The following is a 23,440-nucleotide window of genomic DNA, read 5'->3' on the forward strand; positions in this document are numbered from 1 at the left end:
AAACAGTTGGTTTGCTTTCGAGCGTGTGTGTGTGTTTTATAAGGTATTACGGTTTTCAGGTATCAGGCCAATTCTTGCACGATAATTTATTGATTAATGATATCTGATTCTGATATTTAATGTGTAATATATTATTAATTATTGGGTAATACGTTATATTTAATTTATCTGGTGGTGGTATGGTAACGTAAATGATGTGACTGAATTAAAAAATTTGTTAAAAAATTATATTAATAATAATTTATAATGATCATAAATATTCAATTTTTAGATTGTTTCTTGTTTACATGAAGCATATAAATTATTCATATAATTTAATATTGAAATTTCTTAGGAGTTGGTAAATGAATAGGATTCTTACTTTGTTTAATGACACTATTACTTTATTATAGTTACATGTTCTATCGATTATCTATGTTTATTTGAAAATGATAATTAACACGTTAATATATAATATGCAAACGTTGAGTAAAATATAAATTTTTTACGATAAACATAGAAATGTATTTTTAAACAGGTTCTATTTATTTACATTCTTATTAACGTTTATCCGATGATAATATGCAAGAAAGTTGAGTTTTAGACAATTGAACGTATATAAAATCAGTTTTTATTGTATAAATGAAAAATCATATATTCTTGTACCAATATAATTTAATCACAGTGGTGGAATTAATTAAGCAACTTATATTTATTGGTTCAATATATTAGAATTGTAGAATCAATCCGGAGAATTGTTCCCAGATTTCGTTAGATTAATTAAACTGTCTAAAAGAACACGGCTTACACCCGGAAGCTTCGAAGAGTTTCAACTAATCAGGATTTCTTCCAGATCAGCCGGTCGTAGCAACGGTACATTTTGCTTGGTCACCAATGTTTGTGAATGCTTTTAGCAAATTAGAATGCGACTGACGAAAATTTAACGCTCTATCGATCGTATCAGAATGAAATCTATACGATCTGAATTCCCTTAAAAATCTCGATTTAACTTTTTCTTGTTTAAATTCTAAGTTAAATAAAGAGATCGTTCGAGCACTACCAATTTATATTTAGAGATTATTTTTTAAATGTTTTTCTATATTTATATTTTCAAATATATCATAGTTATTTCAACGACAGAGATAGGATATTTTCTTTTGAAGGATTTATAACAAAAATAATGTTGTTTTTTTCTAGTAGAACAGAAGAGCATTCCAATATTTTTAATTTTTTGCTTATAACGAATTAAAAAAAAATTATTTTTTAACAAAATATCCTTTATAGACTATTCGTTTCATAGTTATTATGGATAATTATCCATAAATATATGTACATTTAATGAATGTATCAATTTATTTATTTCGCAATCCTTATATCAATATCATGGACCAAATTTAAAATTATTGTTCTTATTTATTCCCTCGATTATTTTAATAAAAAAGAATATCAAACATGTAATAACAATGAAATTTATCCTATTTTTATCCCAGTACGAAATCTTTAATAAAATAATTAATTTGTTCATTACGCAAAGATTACAATGAAAATTATGCACATATATATGTGCATAATTCATGGCATGAAAAATAGAGAATACATTTAGTTAAAGTTAAACTACGTGCTGTGTATAGTTTGTTAAATATAATTATATAATAAAGTAGGGCATGAATGGTACTAACAAACTTTCATGGTTTGGCGAATTTGGAGAAATATAATTTGAGGAAACTCACTTCCGTTTCCTCGGTTCTCAACGATTGCACGTCAGGTGCGAATGTAAAACGTGATTCGCACAGAGGTCGCCTTCCAACTTTTAATAAGTAAGAAATTCTAAAGGTGTTCTTAGCTCGAAATAACTCGACGACGATAATTCTCTGAGTAGCGTCCACTGGATTACTGTTGTGAAACCGCCTTATTTTAACGAATTTTAACGAAGCAACTAGTTATTCGCGTTTCAAAAAAGATTCAATTTTTTAATTTACACGAATCTTTATATATTTTAATAACGAAGCGACCAGTTATTCGTAAAAACAAAAAATTCTTAATTAAAAGTAACGAAATATATATATTTGTTAATTTATTTATATAACAAAAACATGATATATATAAAATAATCGAAAAGAAAAAAAAGAAATTTAATTGATATTATTTTTTGATCATCAGTTACGTACGAATATACTACTACTTAATGTAATATTTAATGTAAAAGTACGAATAGAAAATTGTAACGAATACTTACGAGAACTTTGTTACCCAATTCTCCAAAAGCACTTGTAGGTGGCATTTCTTTAGGAATGTATCGAAAAAATTCAAAACGTTTGTAGTACCATTTCACTGTGTACAAAGTATCTGATTCTAGATCGTATCCGCAACTCATATTGACGGTGGTGCCATCTGCTACGGCCAATGGAATATCGATGGATACATTCTTAAGTCCTCGCACACCTGGAAATAAAACGGGGAAAATATAATTTTCATGCTAGAATTTCTATTAATACATTGCCAGATATATTTCCAAATGACTTGATAGGAGAACTATAAAAAGAAATATAATGAAAATAACTTGGAATTTCCTTGTAATTTTTTTGTAAAATCGTGTAATTCCAACGATTTAAGGTAAAGAATTGATCCTACATTTGTTTGATTTCATAGTAAGAATATTTATCCTCGAAGCAACAAATTTTTTAAATAATTTTCATTACTATTAAAAATCGTGAGTTTCAGAAAATAGAACGCATAATAGAAAAAAAAATAAAACTTTTTCTATTTGCGAATATCGAATTATTGAAATTTATAAAGTTACATATTTTACCATTTAAATAATCGGATTTATTTAAAATTTTCGTTTTCATTTTTCGGACGAAAGCTCGAAAAGTTTCAAAAAATTTTAATTCAATCATTACATTCCTAAATTGTGCATGATGTAAGCATTAGGTATTATTTACAAATTTGATTCAATTAAAACATTATTACTAACGTTTCAAACGAATATTCCAGACAGATAGAAAGAAATCACGTAGCATAAATCGCGAACATATCTTTCCCAAGATTTACTAAGTTGGGTGACAAGCATTTATCCTGTAATAACTTAAACAGACAAGTACTTACAAAACTTTCTACGTAAGCTTAGCAACGTCAGCGTCAGTGTTAGTCACCCGTGGGATTACGTTCCCAAGAAAAGAATTGCGTGAAAAGGCAGGGAAAACTTTCGACACTGGCGTCGACTTTTAAATATCACCCCGGGGAATTATGCGGTTTATTCTTTTCTAAATATAACGATATGCGCTTTTTTCTTTTTGCCTAATGTTCGTTTTATCCGAATCTCTTCGTTGTGCTACAAATTGTAATCACGGATAACCTCATTTTCGTGAAAGTTTAAGAAGTTAATTTTTAACCGTACGAATTAAAATTAACGTTTATCAGAAATGATGACTTTCACGAGAAATACGAAACATTATTATTCGTTGTGATTGCGGTATTTAATGTTGTGCGAGTCGGTAAAATAAATTTTACTTCAGATTAATGCAAATAAATATAAATAAAGGAAATATGTCAGCAAGAAATTTGTGACTCTTCTTTTAAAAGATAATATATTAAATAATCATTATACAAAATTATATCCATTAGTAATTTGAAGTATTCGTGTCTAGATATCTATAAACAGTTATAAAATTATGTTGTTTGAAATATTATTCTTACAATTAAATGTTATTTCACATCGAAAAGATTTCTTTTGGAAGTTCAAAATAAAAAAATGATAAAATGATTTCACTATTATTTAAAAAAAAGTCAAAGTATATAAAGTACTTCAAGTACAAAAACATATAAATATTACGTAACAATTTTCTTGTAATAATACTACAAATAAAAATATATATATATATATTCGCGATTAAAAGGAAACGGATATGTGATGTCACTGTCTATGGCAATGTTTGTACACTGGAGATAAGACGACGTGTCATATTCCTAGCCCCAGTTATCGCCAACGAGTTGAAAAGTTTGTCCGTTTCGTCGACATTTCGGCTTAAAAAGAGAAGAAAGAGAGAGAGAAAGAGAAAAAAAAATCTGTCGCAAGTTAAACGTCTAGCTCGTGGATTTGCGAGATCAGCACGCGATGTACGTGAGTGGCATTTGCTATACTGGACTAACGCAGCTTCATCATTAATTAAGCGTTTTTCACGGAAACACGAAACTTGTTAATTATTCATGACACAACACACGGCCTGTTGTATCTTTAATATAATTAATTACTAATTGATCTAATTATATACTGTATTAGCATGATATACGGTTTTCTTTTTTTATTCTTCTATGCTTCTTGTGTTCGAGATCTTTCAATACACAAGAAATATACGAAATATTTAATACTATTCTATTATTGGAGAGATAAATGGTTTAAAAATATTCGTAATCGTCAAACAGAGACGCATTAATATTCAGATATTATTGTTTTATCTCATAAATATTTGAATTTTCGTTTTAAATTCTATTGGAATTTTATAGAATATCGAGTAAATGTATATCATAAAATATCAGGCGTGTGTTATTAGGATTAATCAAACTGAAAAAAATGTATATTAAAACGTAATGATATGTAAAGAGAAACTAAATCAAGTACCGTTAAAAAAGAAAATATTGTTAAATATGCATTGACCATTAGATTTGCTTATGATTGACTTGCTAATGTATAGAAAACAGCCAGGTTGCGGTTTAATGAGATGAAATTATGGATAGAAACGGAACATCATTCAACCTGGCCATTTCCTTATCATTATATCCTTCACCACTTCAACACTTGATACGTCGTTTGCTATTCCTGACAAAGCAGTACGTTGATTTCATTCTAGTTATCCAGCAATTACACATATAAATTATTATGTATACAGTATGGTTCAGAAATAGGTAATCAAAATTTTATCGCATTCTTCTTTTTTCAAATACAATTTACATATTCGATTCTATTTTATTTTACATTTCCAAAAAAAAAAATTCATTCAAGATTTTTATGCTTTCCAAATAATATCCTATTTACAGGATCTTTTTACTCGATCATCAAAGTAATTGACACTCACAACTCATACATTGTTTTCCTCAATTTCATTCGAGTAATCAAACGTTAAATTTTCTCATATCCGCCACGAAGCGTTGGAGGAACGAAATTAGATAGCCTTTAATTGGTACACAATCGCAGAATCGTGTATACAGCGTAAATTCCTCGCCAATCAGTTGTTCGAGCGGATGACTGGGCAGAAGGGATGGGCACTCGACAAATCATTTCAAGGAGATTTAAATACCTGCTCCCTCGCTAATCACCTCGCTAATCTTTAATTACTGGACCCAGCCTCCATACCCGATCGTTATTCGCGTCACGCTGCCTCTTGGTACACGCACCTTCCGTTTTTAGAAGATGAGACCTTCCCATAAATAACAGTACCCACCGAGACAATGGCGTTGCATAAACTCGCTATCTATACATCACCCTTCCTCCCCCTTCTCCTCCTCCGGGTTTCCCTTAAATTATCGCTCGAATAATAGGGCGAGCTAGATCCCAAAATCGTTTTCCTTCACGGCCACTTTGCCCCGTTCTTCGTCAAATTGCGCAGCGAAACGTTAAACACAGACCATTGGGATTAAATACACTACTGTTCTGTTATTTGAGTCTCTCGAATCCCTCGTAAAGTTCGTGCTTTTATAATTACGGTATCGCTTTATGGCCGATCGATTTTTCTACGTGATTACAAATCTCTCCTTAGGAAGTGGGAGGGGGGAGAAATTCATGCTGCTCGATATAATAGCTTCTGCATCATCGATTTTTAATTATCGTCAATTTACAATCGATCGCGTGCAATCTATGATTTTTGTAATTGGCGTAATTGATTAAATTCGTTATCGTGAAGAATGGTGGTTTTTTTGTTCGTGTGGGAAGGGATGGGTTTTTGTATGTTTCTTCATCGAAAGTGAAGATTTTTTAGAAAGATTAAACTGAATATAAGTAGATGTTTAATATTTACTTAGCGTAGTTATGAATTTGTGTGGAATGAATGAAGAAATGTATATGAAGGATTGAGAGGGTAATCATATTCTCCTCATAATCATAAAATGAGTTATAATAGTCAAATTCAAACATTTCTTTATTCCTCAAACTTTTAATTGGTAAATTAATTAACTACTTTGATAATTTAATATTGATCTATCATATTAAAAAGTGACGGAATAAGGAGATTTTTAAAATGTTAGAAATCTCATAAATCTTTAAAAATAAAAATATTGATTTAAAAATTTAACGAAAATAATTAAATTAGTCAGAAGGCAATAGTTTTTTTGTTCAAAAATTAATCATGATTTCATATTTTGAAGTGAAATATATTTCAAAAAATGGAGTCAATCATTTTTGGCATCTGAGAAACTCGATACAATTTTTATTCATATTTTATTATTCAATAAAATTTTAATTAAAGAAAATATTTCATTTATACGGTTTTCCATAAAAACTTTTATATTTTGCGTACTATATTATACTACACGTGTAGTTAGATAGCATGAAATTAGTCTCTTATCAATTTCATGAACGTACATTTCCATGAAAATATCACGAGAAGGAAGTTTATGTAAAATAATTCTCAAGCAGAGAAAAATCTCTGTACACGGATCTCTGGGAATTGTTCTCATTCATAAACGTGGGTGTGTCAATTCTATACTTATATTCGCTATAATTAGCGAATGTATCAGATCCTGCAAAAGAAATCAAATGCCATAGCGGATTAATGAGTTTCTATTATACAGATTCTTCATTCAGATAGTTAATTTATACCGAATCGTATAATTGGCGTACAGTTATTCGCGGAAATTTTTCACCGTCATTATTATTAACCTTTCCAACAATACCTAAAGTTTCTTCGACATTGTTCAATTTCTGACTTTACTTATTTTTTCATAATGAATTCTATTTTTGGAAATTAATAATGAAATAACGAAGATCTAATTGGACTCTAAATCTTCTTAAGGGAAGATTCTTGGTTTAATATCTGCATATTTCTTGCATCTAATGGAAATATCAATTTTGGAATATAAATCGAATTAACAATATTCCAAATAACAATGATTCGATAGATTTGAATACCCTTTGAGATCTCTGATTCAATTTTTAATTTCAAAAATTATAGTTCGTAATAAAAGTATAATATTGATAGCAAATATGTCAAATACGAAATGAACTAGATTTGAAAATCTTGTGAAGATTTTTGAATCAAAAAATTCCTTATCAATAAAAATTCCAATATTGGAATATAAATCGAATAACGTTTTATTTAAATTTAAAACTCTTTTGAAAGCAAGATAATGTCTGTGATTCAATTTTCGATTTCATCGTAGAACACAAATCGATATCAAATGTATCAAGTAACGATCAAATTTGAGAATCTCTTGAAGGGAAAATAAACATTTAATTTTACCTAAAGCAAATAAGATATCTTAGTTATTATCATAAGGATTAACCGCATCATATAAAATCTTGATAAATTGTCTTTAAACGTTCTATTCTGAATGTTCCGCGATTTTAAATACCCCAATCAGGAATTAATTACATACATATTTAAGGAGCTTATGGCGAGTATCTCTTCTAAAAAGTCTTCCAAGCATTATGCATATCCTTGGCAACATCCCCTACGGCTCGCAAAGACGGAAAAGCCAAAGGCGTAAAGAGCTTGTACTTTGAAATGAGATCCCTTTCTTTCTTCAGAACTCAACTAAATGAAACCCCATCTCTGATACACAGCCGGTTGCCGAGCCTTTTATTGTTTTCTAAAAGACGGGAGAAAGAGACCAAGTGGAAAAAGTCTTTGAAAATATTTGTTATAAAGAAAATATCATACCGAGCGGTCTATATAAATCTGCTGGAAGATCAAAAGAACGGGGAGGAGACACGGATAACAATATTTGATGACGGTCATTTCTTCAAATGTATGAATATTGTATATTTTTCGGCTCTGATGATTATTTTCAATATGTTTCGAATATTGGCCAAGTAGAGTGGTTTCGATAATTGAAGGTGGACAATATTTGAGAAATAATAATATTCATTAGTTGTCAGTGGATGAATCTCAAGATGAATTAAAATTAACAATAATTGAAAACAACGATATTCGATTGCGATAATTTTTTTTTCAAATTTATGAATATTGGATGCAATATTGGATGTATGTGTTTAGAAGATAGCTTTAAATGTTTCTAATTAATCAGAATAATAATAATGTGAATAGATTATTCTGAAATAAAGAATGTTTATCGTATGGCAAAAGTTTTAATATAACGTATAATAAGATATGAGTGATTAATTAGATTAATAATTTCGTTTTTACTTATATGATTGCAATTTTCCATATAATTAAAAGTAATTAATTTAAAAGCAATTAAAACTCCATTACGTTACTTTTTATCTCGAAATTAACCAAATGGTTAATACTTATTATTTAATTGAAATAAAATATATTAGAGTAGCTTTAAATATTTCGAGAATTATGTAGAAATCACTTTTGAATATTTAATTTTATTTGTATTCGTTATGAGATATTACGATAATTGATACGTTGAACTCTCTTTTATAAAGAGATATTATATAACTTCAAGTTCGTAATTAGATCCTTTCATCTTAAATTTACATTTTATATATGAATTTATTTAAAGTTTGATGAAATAATATTATAAATTCTCATGTTAAAATCTCGATCATATACAAATAATCAAGTATTTCAAGAAAATTCAATTTCAATTTAATCATTTTAAAATATTTTTTAATCTTTCTTACGTATTTTTCCAAACTGAATATTTTTTTATAATTCGACGAACATTTTCCATTCCTATAGTTTTTCTATTTTTCTGAATCAAAATTTTTTTTCGATAACAGATTTTATAAAAATTCGAGCAAATTTAATGATCTGTCCGAACGAAAAACTTTCATTGCAGATTTTTTTTTTTTTATTGTAAACTCGTATAATATCCGATAATTAAAATCATTGTGAAATTCAGTGAATAATTCTTCCAATATTAGTTTTCGTAGACTATATATTTTAATAATTTGTTATTTAAATGTTGTTTTGAGATTTCTTTAAATAAAAAATAATATTTAGATATGCATTTTAATAGTTTACAAAATTATTTAAATCAAAAGTTAGATCAGTATTTTCTGATCAATTTGTCACACGTATCATAAATTCAAATATAAAGGGAGAATTTTATAAAAATTTTAGGAATACGTATATTTATTATTTATAAAATATTCTTTTTAACATTAATAGAATCAAAATTATTCTTTTTCATTATTACAAATATTTCTTCCTTTCGAAACGAACGAATTATAACAAGCATCAAAATGTATTATCACTTCAAATAAAAATTCTCTTCTTAAAAATCTTATTATCTTATTATCTAACGATCAAAAAATTACCGAAATCGAAAAATAAATTTAAATCTTGATATAAATCGAAGAAAAAAAAAACATTCGCTCGCAATCACACAAGAATGACAGACATCAACTTTAACCCTCAATAACATGGAGGGGCAGCCGATATTAACCCATAGAAAAACTAGACATTAATTCTAACGATTGGTATCGATTTGGCCGAGAAAATATCTGCACCAGACGATCTTTTAATCCAACAGATGGAAGTGTTACGATTGACTGGTATCCGCTACGTATCCGGCCGTATTTAATTTCCAATGGAAATCGAGAAATCTATCCGGTGAGGGGAGGGGGGAGGGAGGGGGTTGGCTCGGTTAATATTGCAAGATTCAGAAGCGGTCGTTGAATCTTTAAAGTTTTCGAGTCCGTGCGGGGCGATGGCCAGTAATCGGACGTTGAAAAAGGATTCCACCAGGTCTCTCGAAATGGAACTTGAACTTTTATATGATGCTCGTAAAAAGTTTTATAATAAAATGTATATCTGAACGCGCGCATATATGTATCAGGGATATAGTGGATAAGTATTCTGATGTCGTTTAGTTGTTTATGAGTATTTTTCGAACCGTCTCTATTTTCTGGATCATTTCGTATGACAAGTTTGATATACTACTTTTTGTTTGACAGATTAATATAGCGCATTACAAATGCATAGTATGTTATTTTCTTTTACCGTTTTGATCTTTCAATTAGATCGTCTTTAATTTTATAATTTTTTCGATTTTTTTTTTCAATAAATCAAAATGGACCGTCTAACTTGTTTTTTTAAAATAAATTTTTAAGATCATCTTGAACTTTTTTTATAATGTTTTTATAACGTTATAATTTTTGTTTGTTTGTTATATCAATAGATATCGAGACGAATTTATTATAAAGATGTATAAACAGGTTTAATATTTAATATTAATTCTTTTTATTATTAATAAGAGCTTAACATTGATCTAAAAATATATAAATCTGAACGCAAGAAGAGGATAAATTACATATATATTAAATAAAAAGTGAATTTAAATTATTTAATACAAGATGTATAGAATAACAATGAAACAATAATTTAAATAGAATATATCGGATTAAATAATAAAATGGATAAAATGTAACCCATTTTTCATTTTATATGAATTTTTGTACTCACATCTCTGATAATAATATATTTATAATTCGATTTTCCACTCTATTTTCATGGTAAGCGTATAAAAATGTTTTAAAAAATCAATTTAATACTAATTTTAAATAGATTTAATACACGTTAATTAAATACGAAATTCCAAACAACGCGGAAAAACTTTTGGAAAGTTTTTCATATTATCGATATTTTTCAGTTCAAAACTATCGACAATTTTATGAATTTTGTTCTAATTTTTTATAAAATTTGAACACAGTTATTAAATACAGTTAAAAATTAAAACACACATTGTAGAAATATTTTAAAAGTAATAAAATGATAGAGAATTGAATAAGATAATATCGAATAAAGAGTAAAAAAAAAAATGAATAATTTAGTTATAATTTAAAATGACATTTTAAATATTTATGAATACTTTATTCAATTTATTCAATTTATATATTGTTTCAGTGTTTGTATCTAAATTATATTTTAACTTAAAAATTATTGAAAAGAATATTTAAAATTTTAAATATTTTTACACAGTTTTTAAAGAGTAATTTCGAGTTGCATCAAATTAATTTCAATGTCAAGTTAATTTCAAATTTTAATTATATTTTATAATATAAATTTTTGAATATTTCTTTAGCTCGGAATTTTTATAAAAATTGTTTGTTCATACAATTAATGAATTTCTTCAAATGCAAATACGCAAAATTAATTTCGCGAGAAGAATATTTACTTCGTAAAGAAATTAAACGTAACTTTGTTTATGAAAGCGTTTCTGAATATACATTTTAATACCCATCGCGTAATAGTGACGTCTTATTAAAAGAGATTGCATACGCTAATTGTACAGATTTATTTTCACGCTGTAGATGCATGCTTTCAGATAATAATTTAATCTCTATCACGCTATTGTTCTCCTAACTTCAAAGAGGAAGTTTACTGTTTTAAAATACAAGTTACACGTTAACCACTTGTTACAACATTTTTCTCAAAATAATGTTTCCGTATTACGTAAAAATTTGTAAATGAAAATATAAAAGTGTAATAATTTCTAATTGATAATATAGTATACATGAAAAATTAAGTTCATCTCAAAACTTTTAGTTTATAATAAAATTCGATATGATTTTTATTTAGTTTTAAAATATTACGTTTTCAACAAATATTCCCTTTTTAATTTGAATTTTTTAAAACAAAATTTCGACTTGCTTTCTATGTTTGACTTTTTTTTTCACTTTTTCGTTTCAAAGTAATAAATTCAAGGATAGTAGTCAATATTATACCAGTCGCATAAAAACGATAATATCCTATAGAAAGAGAGAGACTATTTTTTCTATAAAGTTAAACATCAATTATATTGAGAGTAAGAATTTTTCAAAAAGTTGATCAGTTAATGATTTTAACGATTATGGGATAATAAAAAGGGTTTAGTGAATATGAATCAAAAAAATATTCGTTTCAATTAAAGCGAATGTTTCATCGTTTCTTCTTCTGGTTATAAAAAAATTCTCTATAACATATTCTCCTTCCATATTTCCGCACACGTTTAATTTCTCGTTATCAGAAAATTACGTTCTCTTTTAGAAAAACTACAAGAGATTTCAATTTCATTTTGCATTTTTTTGACATGATTCTTTTATATCAAAGAGCATATCATATTTTCAACAGATTTCCAGAAAAAGAAATTCAGAAATTCAGACACGATCGTTCATTAAAAGTCCAAGAAAATAAGCAAATAACTTGAACAATCGAAATGAAAAATACAATTTTGAAGATAATCGATAAAAGTTATTTACGCACAAATTTTAATTCGATTATTAAAACGATCCTCGTTTCAAAAACTATTCCCCCTTTTTTCGTCACGTCGAGAAACAATACGTATTCGAAACAAATATACCGCAGATAGGAAATGCAGCACAATAGAGTTCCCAATTCCTTGTTGTCTTCTCTGGTATCAACTTCCCCGCGTACCCATCATTCTCCGCCTCTAGATTCAGCTGAAACCCTATTCTGAGCGAGCTTAACTTCGGAAGTATGTGCCGCGTGTTTGTACACGGTTGTGATTTACTCCCGGGTTATGTACCTTCCATGACTGGTTGCCATGAAAACGTGAAGGAGTGGAAATGCCAAGAAGAAGGCACACGTTGAAATTTGTCCGTTTTCACTGTGTAGCGTGTGAGATATAGTAAATTCGTCGATATATCACTGGTGGTCTGGTTGAATTGCTTTCGAAGCTTTCAGTAACGCGCTTGCCTTACGGCATCGTAATCCTTGGGGAAGTTCATGCTGGTCACATTGTGCTGATACGGCTGGATCCTCCAAATTGGTGAGATTTCGGAAATTTCTGATTTCTCACCGATCCCGATCACCGATAATTTTTAAAGATTAATGGAATATGAATTGCTGCTTTATTTTTAAGTTAAACAACTTTATTTAACTGTTTGAATGTTAATGGAAATGTGTTTAATAAGTTTAAATAGGTATTTTATTAGGTGGCGTGAGAATTATGGTTTTAATAAGCTGTCATTTATAGAATATTTTGAGAAATTATCGGTAGTATTGTTTGATGGTGTTGAATCAAAAATCAAAATGAAATTCGATCGTGATTATTTTATTATAAGTGAAAACATCTTACTTTTGTTCAAAATTAATTTTTTCTAGATTTTTATGTGATCTTATTTGGATATGCACGTGTCACATCGAAACGTGAGAGGAAAATAAAACTATTCCGTTCTCTCTTGTTTCATTTAAGTTGCAATGCTTGAATAGTTTGTAATTTAAAAAAATAATCGACATTTTATATAACAGTTTTTGTACTTTAGAATCGATCTTTTGAAAATATCCCACAAATGTATTAACAGCCTCTATTCGTGCATATTTTTCAATTAATTATGGAAAATGACATTCAATATAAAATCCATACGAACTTCAAACGAATTTTCGATCATAATAGATGTAAATTAGTTTCTATACCTTTCACAATTATAATCAGTTTATGCGTCGATGCAAAATAGTAAATTTCTACCTATATTTATTATATATTTCATTGTCAATAAAATTTAATTAAGCTAAAGTGTGTCATACCATTCTTCGTTCTTCTCATTGTTTCCACAAATGTTATTTTATCCCACATCATTTTTTTTGTCGATTCCACTTTAATTATTTCTCTCGATTTTTCGTGAAAAAAGATCGGCTGACAGTTAAATCTCGTAAATACAATTGAATTATTAGCTTAATGCCAATGTGTCTTTAGCAATCATGTTTGACAAATAAATATAAAATATTGTCTACAAATTTGAAAATATCTCCAATATGTAGAAATTAAATTTTTTTTAATCATTTTGCGTAAATAAACAATTATTACAATAATAAATATATTAATTCAACTTAAGATTTACTTTTTTTTTATACCATAAGTGATTCAAATTGAGAAAAAATCCTTCATAATTGAGATTCTAGAAAATATGATGAAATTGCGCGTATCGATCGAGAAAAAGTTGAAGAAATGAAATGTTAACGTTGAACCCTAATGTGTTAAAAGCAGGAAAGTCTGGTTCAACAACCACGGAAGGTGGGAATAGTCGTAGAAAACATGAGAATATGAGTTCATTGTTGACTACGAACATTGTAGGCTTGTAAGAGGATTGCACCTTATCCCCTCCAACCCTATTAGTATAATATACAGCTATTGTTGCTGCACTCGCTTCCTTATAACATCGTGTACGCATCAACGAGAATGTATATATTTCTCTTTATTACATTCTTTGTAAAATTGTTGTTGCATCGAAACCGATTTTTTCATTTCACACGATTAATATTAGAAATATAACGCGTATTCGAGTATGAATTCTATTCTACATGGTTAAATTTTTCGCGATTAAAAATTAACGATAAAATATAAATGATGAATCGTGAAAGATGTGTCAATCGTCAAAGAATTGTCATAAAATACATCAGAGAATTTTGTTGTAAATGATAGGACGTCTCGATTGAATCTTTGTATCATCTTTCTATGTATTCTTTGTATCATTTTATTCTATATGAACAAAATCTAATCTAATTTATAGAAGCATAAAAAGATATCAATAAACAATTTTCAAGACACATGTATCTAAATTCATATAAACGCAGATAAATTTAACAAAATTAATATTTCTCGAATCCGCGAGAATAAATTAAATAGAAAAATAATCCAATTTTTATCTAAAAATGATTTTTTCAGCGACAATATCGGATTAAGATATCCAAGAGAATATTTTAATGAACGAATCGATAAACAAAACATCTTGGAATCCCGATAATTCGATGAACGCTATTATTATTTCACAACGCGTAAAAAGAAGCCTAATTCCCCCCTTCGATGCGTCATCACGACGGCCGGATAAACTAAACGCGTGGTGCATTATCGCGAAATTGCGAGGTTTACGACGTATCGGATCGCACGGTCATCGTAAAGCTTGATTACCGATACCGGATGCGGAAATAGAAGTTCCGTCGGTATCACCTGTCGTTCATACGTTACATCGTCGATACGTAATGCCGCTTCCTTCCGTCAAGATGGCACGTGTTAACGCTCATTCCACGCGACATTCGATGTGACGCAATAGCACGCGCCTTGTCGCGAGATAAGCCGATGGAATTTGACGTTTCCTTCGGTCGGTCTATAAATAGGGTGGAGGAGAACGAAGCGAGATGGTTGCAGGCGGTGATCGCCAATGCGCATCCTCGTTGCGCACCGCAATTACTTACGCAGTTCTCGCGCGTTTTTTTCCGTTACGCGAAATTATTTTAACCTATCATTCTCGCGGAAGCGTGCAACGTTTATGGTTCACGTACGGGGAGAGCGCGGTTCGATGATGATTTCGGTTCTTCGGGAACGTAGCAGCCAATTTTCATAGTAGATAATTTCCATTTTGTACGGCGATTCGAGAAAGTATTTACAACAGTTGGCTGGGGCAAATTTTACGGGTATAGCATGTTTGTAATTTTCGTGAAAAATTTTTCACAATTTTATTAGCAAGGTACGCGCATCTAGGAATTATAAAATGTTCGGTAAATATGGAATGTGAGTAATATTTTGAAAAGTTATAATGAAGTTGCAATTATGAGCAAGTAAGGGCGCAATGAGAAAAGTAATAAGTTTTAATAATATTATATATTAGTAATTTTTGATAATAATCGGAGGCGTAGAATATTATAGAGAAAATTATAAACGAAATCTCCTCTAGTTTACGCAATAATTTTAATTTCTGATTTAATTCTTAAATTATTAATAATATCTAAATTTCGTATGATTTTACGTGTTTATGTAATCTGTGTTTATGATTCCGTATTGATCAGATTAATTAAGCGTAACCGAATTATTCAAATATGATTCTAATTTTGTAATAATTTCGAAATCAATCAATAATCGATGCATAAAATCAGAATTACTTAATTATTTATAAACATTTTTTCTTGCACCAGTTGATACAAATACACGAAAAAATAATTTCACAAGAATTTTCCTTAACGTTTTATTTACATATATTTACTTTGCAACTTTGCATTACGGAATCCATTATTCTCATTTCATTAAATTTTTATTCAATAATCGACTTATATAAAATTATAAAAAAAATATTTATTACATCTAGAAACAGTTTAGCTTTTAAAAATAAAATCACAAATTTCTTTAAAAAATCGTATAACTTTTTATACTTTGAAAAGGAATATTCAGCATTATTTTTAATGACTCTTTTTCTCTTTTAACGAGAAGAAACGAAGTCATAAATATTTTTTTTCTTTCAATTCTCATACGTATATATATATATATATATATATATATATATATATATATATATATATCAAATGATGTTAAACTGATTTAAACATTCAAATAAATTCAAACGAAATATTCGCAAAGTAATTCTCACGAAGAATTTCTTTGAGTTCAATAAAAATGATATTTTTTGCAAATGAACTGATAAGTAGTGCAAACTATCTTTTCCTCTCATCAGTTCCTCTCAACATATTCACAGCAGTTTGAATTAATAGTCTGAAGATTGGAACAAGTCCAGTACCCCCTCGCATGTCAAATGATATACATATTTAAATCAGAGTTAATAAATGATTTAATATAAAGCGACTTCTAGATCAACTTCTAGATCAATAGTTCTCAATCTGAATCAAAAGTTTTCCTCTTCCTATCATTTTCATTTTAATGACATCATTTATTTGAATCGCCAAATTTTTAACGAAATATAACAATTCAGACAATTACATTATCCGAATTTACTTCAAAATTCCCTTTGCAAGAGAAAAAGAAGGTCGCTTTAAATTATTCGAATTTAACAAAAAAGAAAAAAATAAATTTCTTGGTGCATTTCTTGCCGACACGGGAATCAAGGAACCAGATGCATCGGAAAAATTACGATAGCCATACGCGTCGGCGCGACGATGTATGCAACTTCTTTCGATCATCACCGAGAGAGTTAATGATTTTGTTCCACGTTCCATCGAGGTGAACGTTGTCCACGTTTTTCTGCCTCTCCTGCTTGATAACTGCACGCGCGAGCCGCCGATATATATACAACGCACAACGCGGTTCCGCATTCGAGAAACGCCTCTTCCTGTTGCCACGTCTCTCTTTCCACGTTTTATTTATCGTTTCACGCAGCGCAGAACCGCTTCTCTACGGTTCTGCCCGAGACTTTCCGGGGCTGTGGTGTAATGAGTCGGGCAGACATCATCGCCCCCGCATTCTTTCGCATTCCGGTACCCACGCTTCTTTCGCGCGGAGTTGTGCCCGCGTCGAAAGTGCAGCTCACCGTAAAACGCGACCTCGCGCTAGATTTTAGATTTCGCGTAAACGCCTTTTCGTTTCCCGTGTTTGTTCCGACAATCTACGTATCTATTCCCATTTTCGTCGGCTAATTCGAACTTGGGATGTCTCGAGCAATTTTTATATCAATTTTTATAAAGCGAGATACGAATGTTTCGCGAAATGTTATTATTCATTTATTAAGATTGATCATTAATTGGTCCAATATGTACTTTTAGAAAATTTTTGATTAAAAGAATAGTTTCTTTTGATTAAAAGAATAGTTTCTTTGAATATTCGTCTTCAGAAGTGTTTTCACGTTTTTAATAGAAGTGAGAAGAACAACTTTTGTTTGGAATTACTTCATCGATTATTTATTTCGTTAAATTTAGAAATTATTCATTATTTGAATTTCAAATCATCATCCTTAGTAATTAATTCTTAACGATATTGTATATAACTGTTAGATTTCATTCTCTAAAATTTCAAATTGGATAATTTTCTCGTATCATTTCGTATTTAAGAGCTAACAAAGTTAACAAATTGCCAAGTTTCGATTTTTAGAATTTAAAAATTTATTAATTATATTGAATAGAGTGCAAATGAAGTTATGCTTTCGAAAATTGAAATCATATCTATATCATTTGATACGAAGAAAAATGTCTTGTGTGTAGAAAATAAATTGCAAGATGGAGGACAGCGCACGGTACAAACTACGAAATGCAATGCAAACACGATACGAATCTGCAAAAGCAATTTGAATTTGCCGAGAGAGAATTTAAATTGCTTTCGAACAGTCTGAATTACAAGGTAGCTTCAAATTGTCTTCTAGCAATTCACATCCGGTTTGCATGATAGAATTCATTTCTAGTACACACAATATTAAAGTGAGAAATTTAACGACGTCGTTTCGAATAATTTGAACGAATCATTGCAGCCACTGTCGTTCAGTTTCAGACGAATATCCTCGATCAACGATTCAAAAATGAAACGTGAAGTCAGCAAATATATATGTATGCAATTTTATTTTTCAACTTTGGAAATGATTAATAAAATTTAATATGAATTTATTAATATTTCAATTTCTCTCGTTTTAAACTTTTATTATAATCGGAAAAATGTAGTTTAATTAAAAATGAATACGAAATAATATTAATGAACGTTATCAGATTTTTATCGCGGGCATTCTATTCCATTTTTATTTCAATCGAATATTTTTATCACGGATTTTCTATTGTATTTTATTTTAATTCATTAATTGAGTTCGATTCTATTAGATTCGAATGAACGTGAGTTTTTGTGATGGAAAAAAAATCAGAAATACACTTATTTAAATTGTCCTATACATCACATAAGCATCACATAATTTTACGAAATCTGTATACATATAATTGTAATATCTGTTTCATTCTATAATTAAAATACTTTATCTTTCGTATCGAACGATTGAATATAAATTAGTTTATTTTAAATTATATATATTATAGAAAAAAATATTGACGGTAAAAGGAAATCAAAGAAATTAATATAATAAATTTATTTAAGTGGAAGTTGAAATATAAATTTCATTTAATCGAGTGACATTTTGAGTCATGATATATAGTCTGCTTGAATGACAATGTAACCTGATAGCGAGAGGAAGGGTGGAAAACTGAGAGGAGATAGAGTGTGCTTCAGGGTGAAATCTGTCAGTCCTTCAACCTTGTTGTGACAACTACATCTATAAACTCTGGACGCTTATGTAGTTGGTGATCTCCAAAGGAAAGTGTTAGCAGCCAACGAACAGGTGCTCCGATTGACAACATTTCCCTACAGATGTGCATTTAATCCTTTCTAAAAACAGGATACCTTATATTTGATAAACTTTGACAAGGATGAAATTAATTTATTAAATCGTTTCCAGGGAATTTAATTTTATCATATTAAGGACTTCAATTAATCTTTTATAATTGAATACCTATGTAAAATTCTCATCTCTGATGATGATTCTCATCATTAACTATTGATTAAATTATTCCAGTATCTTGTTTCTTTGTGATTTATGATTAAAAGATTTTTTTTACTGTAATTATAGGGATTTTATATTGTTTGAAAACATTGAAATATTTTTGAGATTTCTAGGATTAAAATCAATATCGAGACAATTGAAGAATAATAGAGATAGATATATTGAATTATATCATGCTTTAAAAATCAGATTTTTAATTAATTCGAAATTATTAGGTTTTTCTTTTTAAACTTGATGAACATTATTATAAATGACTTTATAAATATGTCAACAAATGTCGTGATAATATATAAAATAATATATTTAGAGATAAGTAAATTATACATGTTATTATATAACATGTAATAAGTGCAAGTGATAGCAAGTTTTTGAAATGTAAAATAAATTAAAAGTGTGTTATCGACATTGAAACGGACATTGATACGTTCAATTAAAATGCACGATATTCGATTTCGTTACAACGAAAAAGAAAAAAAGGGGGGAGAAAAACAAAGAAAAAAAAATTAGAGTGTAAAATTGATGACGAAATTCCGATCGTTCGCGCGCCAATTTTTACTGTATTTTCTTATAAAATCATTGAATCGTGAAAAAGTCGTTAAAAATTAATTTACGTTACTCGTTCACTTGAATCTTGTAAAAAAAGTTTACAGTTCTGAAAATATTATTAGCCATGCCCCTGTGATCAGAATTCAAATAACAGATTTAATTAAATTCCATGCCAATGGATTTTGATTTTCTGTTATCGTGCTCGCGGATGTATTCAAATTGCACCAGTTTCCGGTCCAATTGCCAATATAAGTATTGCAAAAATACAGATAAGCAAAAATGAAAACACCATTTCCGTGATAAAATAATTCTATCTGTATAACATTATATTTGATTAAAAATTAATATTGATACAAAAATATTTTCTACAATTTTTCATTGGGATTAAAGTTTTTCATTCAGATTTAAAAAAAAATGCTTCTGTAATATATTTATATTTTATTTTATCGATTATAGTTTGATAGTTCAAAATAGATAATTGTTTTAAATAATGAAATAAAAAAAATTATAAAATTTTTTTTAAATGAATGTGTTATAGTATATTTTGTAATAGGTTTTTTGTTATTTTTTCTTTCTTTTTTTCACGACAAAAAAATAAATTCGCTTTTATTTTCGTAACATCAAATTTCACGTTTTAGATATCTCTCATTAGGTGAATCGTGTATCTAAATATTTATAATATCTTTAATCTCACTTTTTTACACATATCTTCTAAATCTTTTTTGAAGATTTTCATCTTTTGACGCTTTTATTTTTAATTTCTTTGAAATTTTATCTTTTATATTTTACCTTTATAATTTTTACATACTTTGATTCTTTGAATCTGCGAATAGCTTTGGAATCTTATTGCCAATCTTTTTATCTTTAAATCTTTGATTCTTTCAGTACTGAATCTTTGATTCTTTCAGTACTGAATCTTTGAATCTTTCATTCTTCTTAGGCTCCTATTTTTTTGCTATTACTTTATAGTCCTTCAAGAATTAGCTACATCGTCTATAAAAGAATTTTTAATCATATTATTTAAAATTAAATACAATTTATCATAGTGAATCTCTCTAATTAACTCGTGTATATTTTTACTCTTAATTCGTGAGTATATTACAATGAAGTATAATAATATAAAGAATTTTATTAAATTCATTCAGAATTTTTCTAACTAATGTCTAATAAATTAAATATATGTCTACATATGCATATCTATAATATTTACCAATTAATTCTTTTACATTGAGTAATTTATTAAACATTGGATATTGGATTGCAATTGGAATGAAAAATGAAATTTTGTAATTATCCAATAGACATATCGTATATCATTTCTTCTATAATATTAATTTAATATTCATTAATATTTATAATTAATTTTGAAAAAATACGTTTCGTAAATAAGTAGATAAATGCAATAATAAAAATTTATTATGAATTTTTATATTTAATATTAAGTAGCTTTAAATATTTCTAAAATATATTTTTTTAAATAAACAATAAATCGTAATTTAACTGTATATAATCCATTACCCCCAAAAATTGAAAAATATCGCTTTAATCTAATAAATTTTTATTATAATAAATTGCATTGCACGCATTTTGAATAATAAATATTACATAATTTTTCTCTAATTATATCTTTTCACGAATTAAAATTACAAATGAAATTACATTTTAAATGAATATCACATATCCTTCCTGCATTCGTTTCAAAGAAGAATATATGCATACAATCCCTGGCAAAAAATATTTGATCACATTTTTATTTATTTTTAAAATAAAATAACTTTTTTAAAATTGATACAAACAACAAAAATATTTTTTTAAAAATTAGTATAATTAATTTACTAAATAACTAAATAACTACTAAATACTAATTTATTAATCATATAAAAAGACAATATAAGATACAATAATTGTAATTAATTGAAATCGCGACAGAGAAAAAAAAAGATCAATTTTTACACTTCTTATCTACGCCTGTAATAAAAAGTTAAACAATACGTGTTTCGTACATTTATATCAATCACATACATGCCGAAAATTGCAGAAATTGAATGCAGGAAAAAGCGATAGGTATTGAAAGATCTAAAATTTTGAAGTGGTGATCGAATACTACCTTTTTCACTATGCCAAATAAAAATAGTTTCGCCGAAAAAAACGAATTATCTGGGCGTGCAATAATCTAAAAAGTAACTCGAAATAAACGGAAGGAGAGTCGTGTATTTCTCGTGTTTCGAAAATTAATTGAAACGCTGGATATTCGATTTCATTGCACGCCATATGTCCAAATCCGCAAGTGATTGCGCGGAGGGAGGTGGGGATAAAAAGTAAAGAACAACAATACATACGTGCTCTCTGACTGAGCAATTTTCTCTACGTGTGGCCAACGAATAACGTTTAATTGCCACGCGCGAAATTGGGACAACGGTGGTTGTCAGCTACGTCTCGTAACGCGATTGCTTTCGTTTCTCATTCCTCTTTATTTTATCCCTCTCGTCTAGGCCGTTCGTGTTTTTTAATTAAACGTTGCTTCTCTCTGGACGTTGGTCCAGAGGTAATTTCGTGTGAAAATATAGGAAATACCGTGGCCAATCGTATAATGCAATTCTCCAACTGATTTCACCCTGCTTATTTTCTTTGATCCTAATAACACGGATGGACGAAGGAATAGTTTTAAGAATTTTTCTTAAGAAAAATTAAAAGTAAATATACGTATATTTAGTAATGGAGATAGTTGAACACATCAATGTTCTTTAACGAAATATTCATTTCTCTTCATTGTACAATTATTAAAGGTAGTATTTGTAATTATTATTGATTATTGAAAAATTATATCTAATTAAATCACGAAATTTTCTTTCTTTCTTTTATTGTACAAATAAATTTCACGATGATAAAAAATAAATTAGAGCAGAGGTGTGATAATTGTCCAATATTTTCGAAATACACTTCGTATATAACACCGAACGAACGTTTCAACGATTCGTATGCTTTCTTTTCGACAAGAGTTTAACGATACTCGGATTAAATTCGGAGTGGATGAAAGTTCTACAACAGTGGGGAATTTTCTTCAGGTTCTGACACTTTGGTTCCCAGACCGTTACAACTAATTTCTAATTTACTTCTCAGAAACTTCAGTTTTATGACACGTAATTAAACCACTAGAAATGAGAGAAATAAACTTTCAGAAACTTCGGGAGAGTCTAACTCTATCCGTAAGGATTTACATTACTCTGCCAAACCCATATCAGTAATCTACAAAAATATATCGTATAATAAAAATTGCTTTTCTTCTCATTTTTCACACATTGTAACTTAAGGACGTATTAAGTTTTCAATTATAAAGAAAAGACAATAGAGTCATTGTAGTTAAATATATATTGGAAAAATTTAATTTATACGTAATATATATATATACATGATACTGATACATTATCACAATAATTATACTAGTATGTTTAGGAATCAATTTTTTATTATACCTGCATTATACATACACAAATGAAACTTAGAAGAAATTCTGAATTTTACACGTTAACATTTTCG

General features: G+C 28.5%; 1 protein-coding gene across 3 annotated transcripts in view; it reads right to left on the reverse strand.

Annotated features, from left to right (window-relative positions):
- LOC107999022 (uncharacterized) overlaps positions 1-23,440 on the reverse strand; it is a 57,789-nt gene that overhangs the window by 10,849 nt on the left and 23,500 nt on the right. For all 3 annotated transcript variants that reach the window (XM_062079980.1, XM_062079979.1, XM_062079978.1), the window contains one exon: positions 2,216-2,421. In XM_062079980.1, the coding sequence (XP_061935964.1) occupies positions 2,216-2,421 (206 nt within the window). The remainder of the gene's footprint in view (positions 1-2,215; positions 2,422-23,440) is intronic.

The sequence above is a fragment of the Apis cerana genome, linkage group LG9, assembly GCF_029169275.1.
Source record: "Apis cerana isolate GH-2021 linkage group LG9, AcerK_1.0, whole genome shotgun sequence".
Classification (NCBI taxonomy): domain Eukaryota; kingdom Metazoa; phylum Arthropoda; class Insecta; order Hymenoptera; family Apidae; genus Apis; species Apis cerana.